Source organism: Canis lupus, chromosome 12 (genome assembly GCF_011100685.1).
Source record: "Canis lupus familiaris isolate Mischka breed German Shepherd chromosome 12, alternate assembly UU_Cfam_GSD_1.0, whole genome shotgun sequence".
NCBI lineage: Eukaryota > Metazoa > Chordata > Mammalia > Carnivora > Canidae > Canis > Canis lupus.
Window position 1 is genome coordinate 66,665,002 of NC_049233.1, and position 14,696 is coordinate 66,679,697.

The window sequence follows — 14,696 nt, forward strand, 5'->3', positions numbered from 1 at the left end:
GCCCCGTTATCGGCCTTAAGTGAACGTCTCTTCTCTCAGGGTATGGCGTCCAGAGTATGCACGTGGCCATCTGACACCCAAAGGGAGGCATTAGTAAACTTTTTTTTAGGTTAAAAATATAATAAAAGTTCTTTCCCTACCCCAGTGGATCAGCTTGTTTACACACTACCGTGAATACCCCCCACCATGGAGGACGTTCGTTTATACAGTCTGTCACCTGGGTATTCAACTCCAGCCTTCAGATTTTTGATAGCCTTTTTTTTTTTATTCATGAGAGACACAGAGAGAGACAAGAGAGAAGCAGAGGGAGAAGCAGGCTCCATGCAGGGAGCCCGTGGTGGGACTCGATCCCGGGTCTCCAGAATCACACCCTGGACTGACAGCACCGCTAAACTGCTGGGCCACTGGGGCTGCCCTTTTGATAGCCTTTAAGAGGACATTTCACACTCTTAAGACCAGGAAAGCATTGGCTTATTTGACGTGGCATCTGTTGAGCTAGCTCAGGGAAGGCTTCCAAAGCCCCTTCATCGTTCCAGAACAAAGACTGGCATTTATAACAGTCTTAACAACATATATTAAACAATCATAATATTTAAATAAACTTTAGGTCACTAAAGTGAGCTAAAATTGTAGATTCCCATTCTTACTATTAACACTGTGACTGGGATTGCCGGTAACATACTAGGGTTATTGTCCTTTTAGGAAGCTGTCTGCTTTGACTATGGGTATTTCTTCCATGTCTTCCAGGATGTCAGAAGGAAGCATTACACTTGAGAGCGTTTGTTCTCAGTCTTGGGTGAACATAGGAATCACCTGGGAAGTTTCGAAAAATCCTGATGCCAGGGTACCGATTTAATTACTCTGGAAAAATGCCTGGGCATCAGGAGTTTTAAAAGCTCTCCAGGTGTTTTTAATCCGCAACTTAGGTTGAAAACCACAGCTTTACTCTTGCTGCTTGAAGTGTGTGGTTCATGAACTGGTACATTCATACCACCTGGAATATTAGAGACACAAAATCTTCAGGCCTCATCTCAGACCTCCCAAATGATTTGCATTTTTTCTTGAGATCCGTATGTACATGTGTTTTAAAGTTTGAGAAGACCGCTTTACATTATAACTTGTAGAGGACTATCCTATCCTCCTAAATTGCTGCAGTTTTTAACAGTCAGTCATGCACAAGATGACATCAAGCAAAGCGTTTTGTTGTAAAGGTTTGGTTTGGTTTTACAAATATATGTAAGGGCAGGGTACAGACGCAAAACTCTTGCCCATAGATTCTGTTGAGGCTGGCACCTGAGGCATTATTTCTACTCTGCTTCAAACCCTGGGTCTGCTCGAGTTTTTCCCATTGTATCTCTTAGTCCATTAGAAAACAAGGAACCCGTTTTTCTAACATATTCCTTAGGAACAACCCAAGTTCAAGCTAAACACCCCGGGCGACTCCCTGGTACTGTGCATTACTACTATTATCTCCATTTTAATTTGGAGGATATGCTTTTGAATAAATGCAGTCAATTGAAAATGTGATGTTAATGATCATAGCTAAGACTGAGCATAACAGGGACTTGGTGTTATCTCAGTCCTCAAAGCACTGTGAGACAGATGTGCCCTCATTTTACTAATGAAATTGAAACTCAGTATTGTTACTGATTTCATAAATTTACTCAGAGGTCTCTAAAGTTTTATAGCCAGACAGAGCTAACAGTTCTTTGATCTCTTCTTTCTACAAATGAGGAAAGTGAAAAGCTATTTGCTTGCCACAATGCTAGGTAATGGGACAAACACTCCTAAGATACGTATAAAGCACAAAAATTCAGAGTATGGAATCCTGAGGTTGCCAGACTATTTATTCATTAACAAATAGGTCATGGCTTGCCGTTGGGACAAATTCTTTAGATAGAATTTTAAATGTTTATCTTAAATCTCCCAAAATAAGAAAAATGTCCAGATACCACATTCCCCTTATGAACGTGACTTAGTGTAAGTTACAGAATATGCGTTTGATTTTGCCATATTAGTGATTAGGGCAAGATCACATGACATTTTGTGTAAATCAGAATACCATTATTTTCATACTTGCAGATGTGGAAAAGTCTAGAATTCCTTCTGTTTAATCAAATCAGAGTCTTTCAATTTGGTTAAATCAAAATCTTATATTTGGAATTAATTGGGATAAGTTTTGAATCCTTCAATTTCTCCAAATGACGTGGCTACACATCTACATCATTCTTCTACAGAAGTATCACTGTATGTACCTTTAAATGGTGGTAATAAGAACCACTGCCTACAGATTTGTTCTTTTTTTAAATTTTTTTATTTATCCATGAGAGACACACAGAGAGAGAGAGAGGCAGAGACACAGGCAGAGGGAGAAGCAGGCTCCCTACAGGGAGCCTGATGTGGGACTCGATCTCAGGACCAGGGATCAGGACCTGAGCCAAAGGCAGACGCTCAACCACTGAGCCACCCAGGCGCCTTACGGATTTGTGATTAAAATTTCTGCACACCCTGAGAGTAAGAAATGGGAGCAAACAAAGGGACCAGGAACTTGTCATCATTTAGAACATTGGCAGAGTTCTACCTATACCTTTGCAGGTAAGTTGAAAAGTAAAGGGAGCTGGAATCAGCTTCTTACACCAATGGAAATATCTCGATTCTTTCACAATATCAGATAAAGTGCTTAATTCCCTAGTACACAGGTTCATGCAAGTAAGAGCAAGTGAGAATTATTCTGCTGCTTGTTATTACATGACTAATGCTTGTAATTTGTTTTAACTAGGATCTCAGCAAAGTATCAGTTTCGTTCATCACATGCTTTACCAGTTGGTAAGAGTCCCTGTGGCAAGCCCAGCTCCCCATTGAAATGTCCCAGGTATGACCAGAGGAACCCATCCAAAGGCCCAGAGAGAGAGAATCTAGAGATTTCATGCAAATAGTTTAGCCTGTCTCAGGTTGGCCAAAACTCTTCAGAATAGAGAAAGAGGAGCTATCTCCTCTTTAGTGTTTCCTAAATCTCACTATTAGTCATTGGGGAGCTTTTAAAAAATACAACTTCCTAGGCCAACACCTGAAGGCTATACACCAGCAATTTATTGAGCATACATTAATTAAAAGTCCTATTCTAGTTCCTGCATACAAATTATTGATTCCTTGGACCCTCACAACAACTCTGTGGTAGTAGGTACTCCGCTTTGATGTGAAGAAATAGAGGCACAGTGAAGTCTTGCCTGAGTCTATCAATCTAGGGAATGACAGAGCTAGGATCAAACCCAGGCTGTCTGGCTCCAGAACACACATTCTGAACACTGTGCTGCCTCTGGGTCACTTGAGAATGTGACATAGGCAATATGCTTTCTCCCTATTCACCTCCAGTCTTAGTATAAAATCTTATACCAAATAGCAGTAAAGCTGTTATTTAGAAAAAAAATCATATTTCAGTTGTCAGGGATGGATGGTGGGGAGCAGAGGAGTAGGTGTAACTATAAAGGAGTAGCCAAGGGAGGTCTTTTTGGAAAGTTCTGTGGCTTAACTGTAGTATCCATCACATGAATCTACACATGATAAAATGGTACCACTATCAATTGCCTGGTACAGTTTTTGTGTAAGGTGTATCCTTTGGGGAATCTGGGTGATCAGGACTGCTCTGTAATATTTGTAACTTCCTATAAATTTATAATCCTTTCAAAATGCAAAGTAAAAAAAAAAAAAAAAAAAAGCATAGGCCTACTTTTGGCAACCCCCGAGTCCATTAGAGGCCTGCCTCAAGATTGTATCAAGGAGAGATTCTTAGAAGACTTTCCAAAATGGGCAAGAAAACCCCCAAAACTTAATGGCTTTGGGCAGAGCATGAATGCAATGGCAGTGGTGGTGGAGGCAGCTAAGCAAGGTCACCACCAAAAGAGTCACCCATTTCAGTAACTACAAAGAGGGGGTTGAAACCAGTTACCTTTGTCTTGCACGGATTCCCAAATGACTAGTGCCCAGCTGGCTAAACAAGAACCTCTGGGTTGAGCTAAATGAATGTACAGAGTCCCTCTCCCACACTTAGAGACTGACTCAGTAGATCAAGGACAAGGTCCGGCAGTCTGTTTTAAAGGCTCCCCAGGAGCAGCTGACAAAGCAGGATCCCCAGTAACATCTCAGGAGTCAACCACCGCAGGGCTGATTTGGGTTGAGATGATTAACCCAAGCACTTGGTTTTCATATGGTTGGTGTGGCTCAGAGAGAAGCATTCTCTTTCTGTCCTATAAAAGTAGCCAAAGTACATGACCTTTTCTGAGTGCTGTGTATAAACCATGAAATACTACAATGAACTTTTTTATGGTCTCTTTTTCTATTTGGTTATTTACCAAGTTTCTCAGGGCAGAAATGTAGTTTACAAACAACATAATTCTGTTCTAAATGCTTTAGGATTGGGAAGCCATTAGGTACTGCTGCTAAATTAATGGTTTTGGCGGGCACTTCCGTGGCTCAATAGTTGAGCATCTGCCCTCAGCTCAGGGCATGATCCCTGGGTCCTGGGATAGAGTCCCACATTGGGATCCCCTTAAGGGAGCCTGCTTCTCCCTCTGCGTGTGTCTGCCTCTGTCTCTGTGTGTGTCTCTCACGAATAAATCTTTAAAAAAAGATTACATGGGACTCGACCCCGGGTCGCCAGGACCACACCCTGGGCTGCAGGCGGCACTAAACCGCTGCGCCACCGGGGCTGCCCTAAATAATCTTTTTTTAAAAAAGGAAAGAATGGTTTTGTCTACAAGTAGCAAAATAATCAACCAGTAGCAATGTCAGCAAGCAGGAGTCTATTTGTCTCACAGTAAAAAGCCCAGAGATAGGTACTTGCTGGGATTGGTTCTGCAGTTAAAAAGAGTTGGGGCTGACATCTCCGGTTCTCTTGGCCTTTCCTTCATGGCTCCAGCCTGTCTGTGTTCCAGACCAGATGACGGGGTAGGGGCAAGACCACTGGCATTCTACTCTTGTCTCACTGCCCAGATGGTATCCCATGGCCACTATTGGCTGCAAAGGAGGCTGGGAAATTGAATGTTTTGCTTTTATAGTCTCTGTGGCACGGACAAGAAAGGAAAATGGGGAGGGATCAGGTGTTGGGTGAGCTAACCTACAGAGTCTGCAGAGCTTTCAAATTATATTTTATCAAGCACTGTTTAAATATATAAACAGCTGATAGATACATAATAATAAGTTGTTAGAAAATGTTGATATGAAAATCAGGCATACAGATCTCCACTGTCAATAATTATACATTGTAGTTTTGGCCTTTCATTCTCTGTTGGAACCAGTTCTAGTCTTTGAAGAACCTCTGTGCCTTCAATCAACTGCCTGTATAGGAGGAAAAAAATGGAAAATTTAGTCATAAACTTTCACATTAGCTTCCTTTCCTAAATCGAATCCTATCCTGTTTAGCTAAGGCTATTTCCTATAAATCACATTAACATCAGTCATAAGTATCATAAATAGCTCTAGATGTGTCCACTTTGCCATAATTCCTCCACATCTGTTCTGGGACCCTTTCAATCTGTCTCCTCATTACTGTTAGATCTCTTAAAAATGAAAATCTAAAAAAGAAATTGTAAGTCTGATCTCACCTCCCTGCTTAAAACACTCCAATAATTTCCCATTATTCTTATGATAAAAGACCGAAAGTCTCCATCACGACCTGCCTTGGCTGGCCTCCCCACCCCCCTCCAGTGCTGTCCTGTGGCGCCCTCCCCTGGCTCTCTGCCCCATCTGAACTGACCTGTACCTCAGTATCCCATGTTGGTGGCTTTCTTGCCATAGCTGTCTGTTTTGCTCCTGCCCCCCCAGCCCCCCCCCCCACCCCCGCTTCCCCTTTGCTTCCCCACCTCCTGATCTTCCTTCAGATTTTAGCTCAGTCATCATTCCTCAGGGAAGTTTCCCAGACCCATCCCTGCTTATGTCAAGCTTCCCATTGTCTTTATAGGAATTATCAGGGTTATTTGAACATCTATTTATATGCTTCTTGGATTAATTTCTCCCATGAAGACATCCTTTATGCTTTACTTAGTACTCACTGCCTAACACAGTGCCCGCCCCCATAGTAGGCACTTGATCAAGGTCACTGAATATGTAAATAAAAGCTCAAAGCCATGCTTGTTTGGATCTCTGTAGACATTGCTGGCCATGAGCTGGAACTCCCTGAGTGGAGCTAGACTCATATGATGGTTCTTTCAACTGAAAGAGAGTAACCTGGGCTAGAGAGACAGCCCTAAACATAGGACTGGTACCCTTTGCCAGTGTTTGAGTTGAGGCAGTGGCTGGGGGAAGGTGCAATTTCCATTTCATGAACTTTCACAGGGACATGACAGTGCTAACACTGGTCATGCTCTAGTCATGTCTTTGTCTGCCTCAGACTATCCCAATCAGAAACCATGACACAGAGCCCAACACAAGGTACATTCTGAGGATGAAGAGCAAGAGGTCAATAGACAGATTCACCTCTGACCGAAGAGGATGTAGAGCCTGTTCTTTAGATTGGTTTCACAGATACTGAAGGAGCACCCACTCTGTGCATCTCTCCACTGACAGGTGTTAAAACAGAAGATGCAAGTTTTTACAGTGTGTCAAGGAGGACAAAGAAACAGTATGATTTGGGTAATCAGGAGGTTTCTGACTGAAGCCTTGAACAGGATTTTGGCAGACTAAAGGGAGGCAGATAAGCAAAGGTCCAGAGGCTGTCCTGGGAGCAATGGTAGTCTGGTCCGGCTGCAGTCCAGCTGCCATGGTGAGAATTTCCAAATCTCCATTTCCAGCCTTTGCCCCCCTTGAATACCTCCTGATGGTACTCCAGAGTTGCCACCTGCCTCACGTGTGTAGGTGTCCTAATCTGAAGCATAACTTGTCCATCCTGAATTCATGAACTTCTGTCCCATATTCTCTGTCTTGGTGAATGGCTTCAACCACCCAACCAGTTCTAAAATCCTAGGAGTTTCTCTAGACCTTCTTCACTGCCCAGTACGGTAGCCACTGGCCACATGTGGGTATTTAAATTTAAAATTTAGTTCCTCCGTTGTACCAGCCATATTTTGAGGGCCCAGTGGCCACATGTGGCTAGCAGCTAACACACTGGATAGCACAGATTGTAGTATATTTGCCTCACTGCAGAAGAGTCTGACATACCACTGCTCGATCCTCTTCCCATGATCTCCCCACCGCCATCTAAATAATCATGAGGTCTTGTTGAATCTACCTTCCAAGTGTCTCTTGAATTTTTCTTTTCCTTGCTTCTCTGTACTGCTGATGCCATGGACCAGGACTTCATTTATGGCACTACTATCATCCCTTCTTAACTGGCCTTTCCAATTTCATTTTCATCCTTTGCCAATTAATTAGTTACTTTTGCTTCAAAGAATTTTTTCAAAATGAGAACCTGGTCATGTTGTTTCCAGTTAGTTCCTTCGTGGCCTCCCATCCCCTTTGGGTGGGAGTACCTACTTAGCAGCATGACACCTATAGACCTTTGGAATCTGGGCCTTGACCATATCCTTTTCTCCATCCTCCTGTCTCTCCATTCACCTCCGGGGTACTAAGCTCTAGCCAGACCAAATGACTTGTAATTAAGAGGCTCTCCTTATTCCTTAAAGCCCCTCTGCAAAGGCTCTTCACTCTTCCTAAAATTTGATTTTACTCATTTTGATTTCAGTTTTCTCTGGCTAAATTTTACTTGAATTTCAATACTCACCTCACCTTCTCATGAAGCTTTCTATGACCCTTTCCCCGTATGGAAGTCCCTCATAATGAAATTAATTCCCCCCACACCAGTGTCCCCAACACATACCTCTTCTACCTATGCATGTGTGAATGGAGAGCTTACAGGCTTGTGTTTTGATATTTCCCTGCAAAACTGCTGGGCAAAACTATGGGTTGATACAGTCTCCCCTGAAAGGCATTTCTAGTGTCATCCATCTGTAGGGGTGAGTTCATATATGAGAAACTAGGGCTCAAAAGGAGGATCTGTCTCTCTGTGGACCTTGCTAAACAGGTCTGGGATTCCAGAAGCTTGGATAAACGGGATGCTCTGAGATGATAGGAAGAGACAGCATTAACACAGAGGCAGCCCTACAGTGGGGAAGGATGGTACCCCTGAAAAAGTTAGACTTTGTCAAAGTATCTGCTTGCCTTTTGTGGTACTGCCTTTCAGCTTATCCCTAGTGTTTCTTTAAGGTCTTGTTTAAATACTTCAGCCCAGACTCAGCTCTGATTTGGAGATTTAAAGGATCAGTTGATATCATACTTGGGCTAGAACAATAAAAGAGGTACAATGAAATTGAGTGAGCAAGATTCCCCTGGAGGAAGATAAATCACATAGAAAATAATAATCATTAGAAGGAGACCACATCCTCCACTCCACTGCTATCCTCTAGGGATCTGTGTTTGCTTTTACTAGAGGAGTTGGATGGTGTCTTCCCTCTCTCTCCTGTATCCCCAGTGTACTCTCTACAGAACTGGCATAGCCTATGTCTCACGGGCTTACAGTTGTTGGTTTCTAATATACTATAAGCTCCCTAAATAGGGCAGAAGTTGTGCCTATTCACTCTTTCCCCAGGACTGAGTGCCATGACTAGCATACACTAGGTGCTTAACAAAATACTGGTTCAATGAATGAGTCAGGAGGTTAACAGACGTGAAAGCTGGAAAAGATGTGGGGCCAGACAGTAAAGGCCCTGAGTGCCACTGTAGATTTGAGGCTATATGCATCTGGGGGTGGAGGTGGTGAAGAAGGAGGCATTAAACATTTTAAGTAGTCATGTTTGTGTCTGAGAAAGGTACCTTTTGGAAGATATGAAGGATCACCAATCATGTGGTTAAGATGACAGGAAGATACTTAAATGATCCAAGAAATTGTGTGTTATTTGGATCTTAAAATAATTGAAGAATGCATTTTCAAAATCAAAATACGGTTTATTAGGATCAGGGAAAATAGAAGACAACACATCATTTTAGGTTATGCATCTATTAATATAAAATTGTCTTTTTAAAGAAATTTCCTTTGGATGAAAATACACTTTCTGCTTTTTCAGTCTAGAAATATCACTTGCATTATACTGTAGGGATAATTGCAGTTTAAATTAAAACTACTGTGAAATTTCTTCATGGGATGAAGTAATTATCCCAGTGGAGTGGCTGGAATAATCTAATACTTATTTAGAAAAAAGAAAAATTCTAACACTGCATCATTTCAAGGAAGGCCAAGTAAGCTTCAACTCATATTCACTTCACTATTCAAACACAGGCATAAACACTGGAGTGATAAAGGGTACATTCATCTTCTATTTTAGGTCCACATGCCTATAAGCAATTTTCTAATAATAATTTAATAATTATTACCTGAGTTATTTCCACATTTTAAATTGTTCAGTTAAAAAAGTTACTTGGAATTTGAATAGTTTTCATATATCTTTTCACATTGTTAATAGGTACTTAATGGCTTCACCTCACTTATGCATTTAAATATATCTCTGTGATGAAGCACTACAGTATTGTTCATAGTAAGTAAGAAAGACAATATCCTCAAAAAAAAAAGAATGACAATATCCTTGAGGCTGAAGATAGAAGGATGGATGGATGGATGATCAAAACATTACAATGGCTGTGCCTTAATGCTTTATGTGTTTTTTATAAATAGCAAGCTTCTTATGAAATATTTGTTCTAAACGTTTGTCTGTATTTGTATTATTTTTGCTTTAAAATTCTCTCTTCAGTTACTCATAAACTATGTACCAAATCTTTTTGAACTACATTTTTAAAAAAGATTTTATTATTTTAGAGCATGAGAGCAGAGAAAGAGGGACAAGCAGACTCCACGGAGAGTGTGGAGCCCCACTTGGGGCTCAATCCCACAACCCTGAGATCATGAACTGAGCCAAAATCAAGAGTCAGGCACTTAACCAACTGAGCCACCCAGGTGCCCCAAACCACATTTACGTATATAAGCATTATATATAGACAAACTTACAATGCACATACCCAAAAGCCACATATTTTTTATCTAGATAGGGCGTTGGTTGCAGTGTGATGTAGAATTGTGACCCGTTGCTGTGACGGCCTTTGTTGGCCATTCCAAGAACTCCCCTTTTATTATGAGGAATTGAAAAGTTTTCATCTAGAAGAGACAGTAAATAGTAGGTCATTAAGATATTTCTAAATTGTATTGTTTCATGTTTCACTCAACTGGACTGTTAGAAAAGATAAGCTATAAGGTCTTAATTAGAACTATTTTGAACATTTGTCTACCTTTAGTTTATCATTACCTAAAAACAAGTGTGCTAAGGAAATTAACAATGTAAAAGGAAGTACATTAATAATGTCAAAGGAAAAAAAAAAGAAAAAAAAATAATGTCAAAGGAAGGACACTGCTAAGAAAGATCAGCACGTTTTCTTGTGCTGTTTTGTCACTAGTATTTCATTCAAACTACCGATGTGATCATTAGAAATACCCTCTTTGAGAGGGCTTTTGGATTTGACCCTTCCCCTCACAGCATCTCATACAGACCTCTGTGGTAGTCTATAGCACTGTGCCACTGTTTACATGGCTTTTCTTCTCTTGTGTGTGCAGGCAGGGACCCTGTCTCAGTCTAGCTTTATTCCTGGGGCCTCATAGCACATTAACTGGCTATATGGCCTTAAATATTGGTGACGAAAGGAAAGGAATTCATGCTTAGTTTTACTAGTCTTTAAATAAATGTTCATCTTAAACCTTATATAGATTGACCAAGATTTTGTGGAAAGTTGATTTTTTTTTCTTTTCTAGTGTAAGGGTAACAGAGAATTGTATGGTGGTGAATTAGGCTACGGTTTTCAGGAAGTGCTGTTTCTAGCATGAGGTAAGATTTACTTCCAAATTCAAAAACACAGAAGGAAGAGGTGGAAGAGGAGTCCACTAAAGTTTTCATTCAATAACTATATAAAATTCTGGAAATAATTGAAAGATATGAACATTAACTGTTAAGATTTAAGATTTATTTGAGAGAGAGAACATGAGAGAGTGCAAGCAGAGGGAACAGCAGAGGGAGAGGGAGAAGCAGACTCCCTACAGAACAGGGAGCCCAACCGGGGGCCCCATCCCAGGACCCCAAGATCATGACTTGAGCTGAAGGCAGATGCTTAACAGACTGAGCCACCCAGGGGCCCCTCATTGTGGTTTTGATTTGCATTTCCCCGATGATAAGTGATATTGAGCATCTTTTCATGTGTTTTCATGTGTTTGTGAGCCATCTGGATGGAAAAGTCTCTATTTATGTTTTCTACTCATTTCCTAACTAGATTGTTTCCTGGGTGTTGAGTTTAGTTGGTAAATGCAGTTGCTAAGTATTCTAAGTTTCAGAGCTAAACCAACTAAGTAATTAAGCCATATCTGTAGTAGTTACTTTTTGCTTGTTAGATTACAAACTGAGTATAAACCTCTGAAATCTTATGGAATGCAAATAAGGCATATAGACCCATTTTTATATAAACGAGTCTATAAAAAATGAGTTTATATAATTACATTGATGCTCCATATTCATTTCAGGGGAATTAAGAAATAATCCATTAATGTTACTGAAAATTGCATGGCATAGAAGTCTGCCCAAAGCAAAGGTTCAGAGCTTTAACAAAATCGTATTTGTCGTTGTTCTTAGATAATATGATAAATTTAAATTCTGTAAGCAATAGGAAAGAAAACTTTCAAAGCTTAATTAACTTTTAAAGTTAATATGTAGGTATTGGCAGCCCCTGACTTATAAAGTGTGTTTACCTAAAAAAATGTGTAAAAATTAAATAACTCTGTGAATGATCATTTTAACAGAATGTTGCTGTGGAACTTAAGGACCTGAGGCTTGTTGCTTCAAGACTGGCAGTGATGGCAGAGCAGAGGGGAATTGAATGTGCCACACCAGGTAAAGCCCTTGGGTAAAAGTCCACCTGTTCCTGCTCCTGGAAGGCATCCCTCTGGGGGGGGAGGGGGGCTTTGCTGTGAATAACAAGCTGTGGTGACCTTTCCCATATAAACTCAGCATGAGCTGCAGCTACGACTGGGCTGTAGGAAACTCCTTCATAGCTCACTTGGGGAATGGAGTGGACCTCCAGCCATGCTGGAACATATTACTCACTTAAAGACGGGAACCAGTGCCATAATAGTGTTCTAAATAAAGTTCCGAGAGAAGCTTTTCTGAAAAGTAGATATCCAAATAATATTTTTACATTAATAGAGAAAATTTCTTTCACAAGTAAGATGGAGAGTGAAGATCCTAGGTTTAATTCAATATTTGTTCATTTGACGAATATGTTTTGAACACCTAGTGTATTCTGAGTGCTAAATACAGAGCTTAAGACTTTTCCATTATATAACAAAAGTGTACATTTAATGGGCTCACAATTTTTTTAGGACAGGGAAAAAAACTAATCCAGAAGTCTACTAACCCTCTCCACAGCCCCCCACCACTTTGTCTGTGAATGGGATAATTAACTATTCTAGACTATTTTAACTCTATCAGCAGCCCTGAATGGAAAGGAAAAATTTTGACAACCGACAGAAAAATGTTTTGAAGTAGGAAGAACAAAAAACATATTTTTATTGCTTGGCAAAAATTTAAAAAATTTTAAAATTTGGGTGCTGGCTAAACTAGCATAGCGTAATTAGTAATAATTTTATTTTTAGGTCATGTTAATTGAGGCATGGAAGGAAGTTTAAAAGCTTATGGTAGGAGCTCAGAACTCTCTCATTACATTGTCAGTGACTCAGGAATTCCTGCCTCTGCCACTTACCATAAGATACGGAAGATACGAAATTGTAGTTACTGCTCTCTGGTTAAAACTGGCATCATTTATAACATACATTACGGGTAAAATGTAACTATTTGACATAAATATCCGAATTTATGTGCTGAAGAAAAGTAGTTTCTGAATTTGTTTAAAATAGAGCTCATTCTGGTGCTTATAAAGGAAGCAACTACAAGTCTGGGAAAACTGCAATGCATTCTCTCTGGTAAAAGTATAATCAAACAGTTTAGGACACTTCCATATAATCTGACCTGATTCCTGCAATATCAATTTTGTAAACCAACTGTTCTATTTTTACTGTCATATTTAAATAACAGCTATTTACTATTTATTATTATATAAAAGTACCTGAAAGTGTACTACTTAGCATATTTTAATTGTTGCTTTAATGAAACATTTATATGTAAACATGTTGACTGTGTGTGTGACATGAGGAATGAATAGCCAGTATTCATGAACACTTGAGTGGATAAATACTTAGGGTGTATTTATAATATTGAACGCTAGTGACAATGTGAGAATTCCAGCCATAGACAACATGAATGAATTTCATAGGCAGTGATGAACAAAAGAAGCATGACACACAATGCTTACAGTAGGATTCCATCTGCATAAAATTCAAAAATAGGCAAAATTTATATTGTTTAGGGACATATACATGGGTGGTAAAACTATCAAGAAAAGCAAGGGAAAAAGTTGGGCTAGTGGTTACCTCTGAAGGAGTTATTGCTGAGGATGGACAAATAGAGTGCTTCTGGCATGCTGACAGTTTTTCTTTCTTGACTGAAAGGATAGTAATATGGGGGTTTGCATTATAATTATGTTTTAATTGTACATATGCACTTTCCATATATGTCTCACAATTAAAAAAAATAGCCCTTAAATGGCTACCCAGACCATACTATCTTCAGTTATTTAGTACTGACAGTACATCAGGCTCTGTGCCTTTTATTAATGAATGCTTTCATTTAAAGTCAAGGAGATTTAAGAATTAGACAGATGGATACTAAGTGCTATATTTGTCAATTAGGACACAAGCTAATATTAAGAAACTTGTTTCTTAATATAACAAGGATAATACAGTATTTTAAAATACATTCCTTTTTTCTTTTGCTTTTTTGTATAAATGACATTTTCTCTAGTCAGCCCAAACCACCTAGTCGCCAATCCTCAGCCAGTGGGAAGAATTAAGGGTATTATGCAAGGAGGAAAAAAGGGCTAATATTCAGTTTCTAACATTCAGCATAGGATGTGGGAAGACAATTTAAAAAGTGGTTCAAAACAGCAAAATGGGAGGGCACTTGACGGGATGAGCACTGGGTGTTATACTGTATGTTGGCAAATCGAACTTCAATTAAAAAAAATATATGTGTGTGTGTATATATATATATAAATGGCAAAATAGACTTTCTTCAAGTTAAAAAAAGATTAACCAATTTATAAAACAATCATCAATTAAATTATTACATTCTTTTAAATTTACTGGGCTCAGCTTAATAAAAATGACTTTTGTGGTTGTAGTTGTTTTTGGCAAGGAAGGCCCAAGTTTCAATTCTGCAGCTCTTGGTCATAGGGCTCAATGAGAGAGACGTGAAGGAAGGACCGCCTGACCGATGTATACACCTCCACGGTGACAGGGGGCCGGCGGCGGGGGCGGTGTGAAAGACGGAGGACAACTCCTTTGCTGTTCCAAGCAGTCACTCATCTCTCCTTTGGGGCATCTCTCCTTTTCATTTGATGGGTTACTGAATTTCTAATTCTGTAGGTGCAGACATCCTGAGTAATGGAGGCTTCCCTAAACACACTGGGCCAGGCACCAGAGGACAGTCACCTCCATTCAGAGACTAACTCTCCCCAAGAGTGTAAAGATAGGAGTGAGAGATAATCACCCGAAGTGCAGGGCT

At 40.0% G+C, this 14,696-nt stretch overlaps 1 protein-coding gene across 12 annotated transcripts in view; it reads right to left on the bottom strand.

Annotated features, from left to right (window-relative positions):
- Nucleotides 1-4,782: 4,782 nt before the first annotated feature.
- PPIL6 (peptidylprolyl isomerase like 6) overlaps nucleotides 4,783-14,696 on the bottom strand; it is a 31,226-nt gene continuing 21,312 nt past the window's right edge. For 2 of the 12 annotated variants that reach the window (XR_005368122.1, XM_038554903.1), the window contains 3 exons: nucleotides 13,505-13,575; nucleotides 9,989-10,135; nucleotides 4,783-5,334 (listed from right to left, as the gene is read on the bottom strand). Coding sequence is in view for 9 of the 12 variants with exons in the window: in XM_038554903.1 (XP_038410831.1) it covers nucleotides 10,022-10,135; nucleotides 13,505-13,575 (185 nt within the window). In the remaining 3 variants the exon portion in view is untranslated. Of the gene's footprint in view, nucleotides 5,335-8,151; nucleotides 8,272-9,988; nucleotides 10,136-13,504; nucleotides 13,576-14,696 lie in introns of those variants that run through there. The other 10 variants (XM_038554909.1, XM_038554900.1, XM_038554901.1 and 7 more) reach the window with 9 other exon arrangements.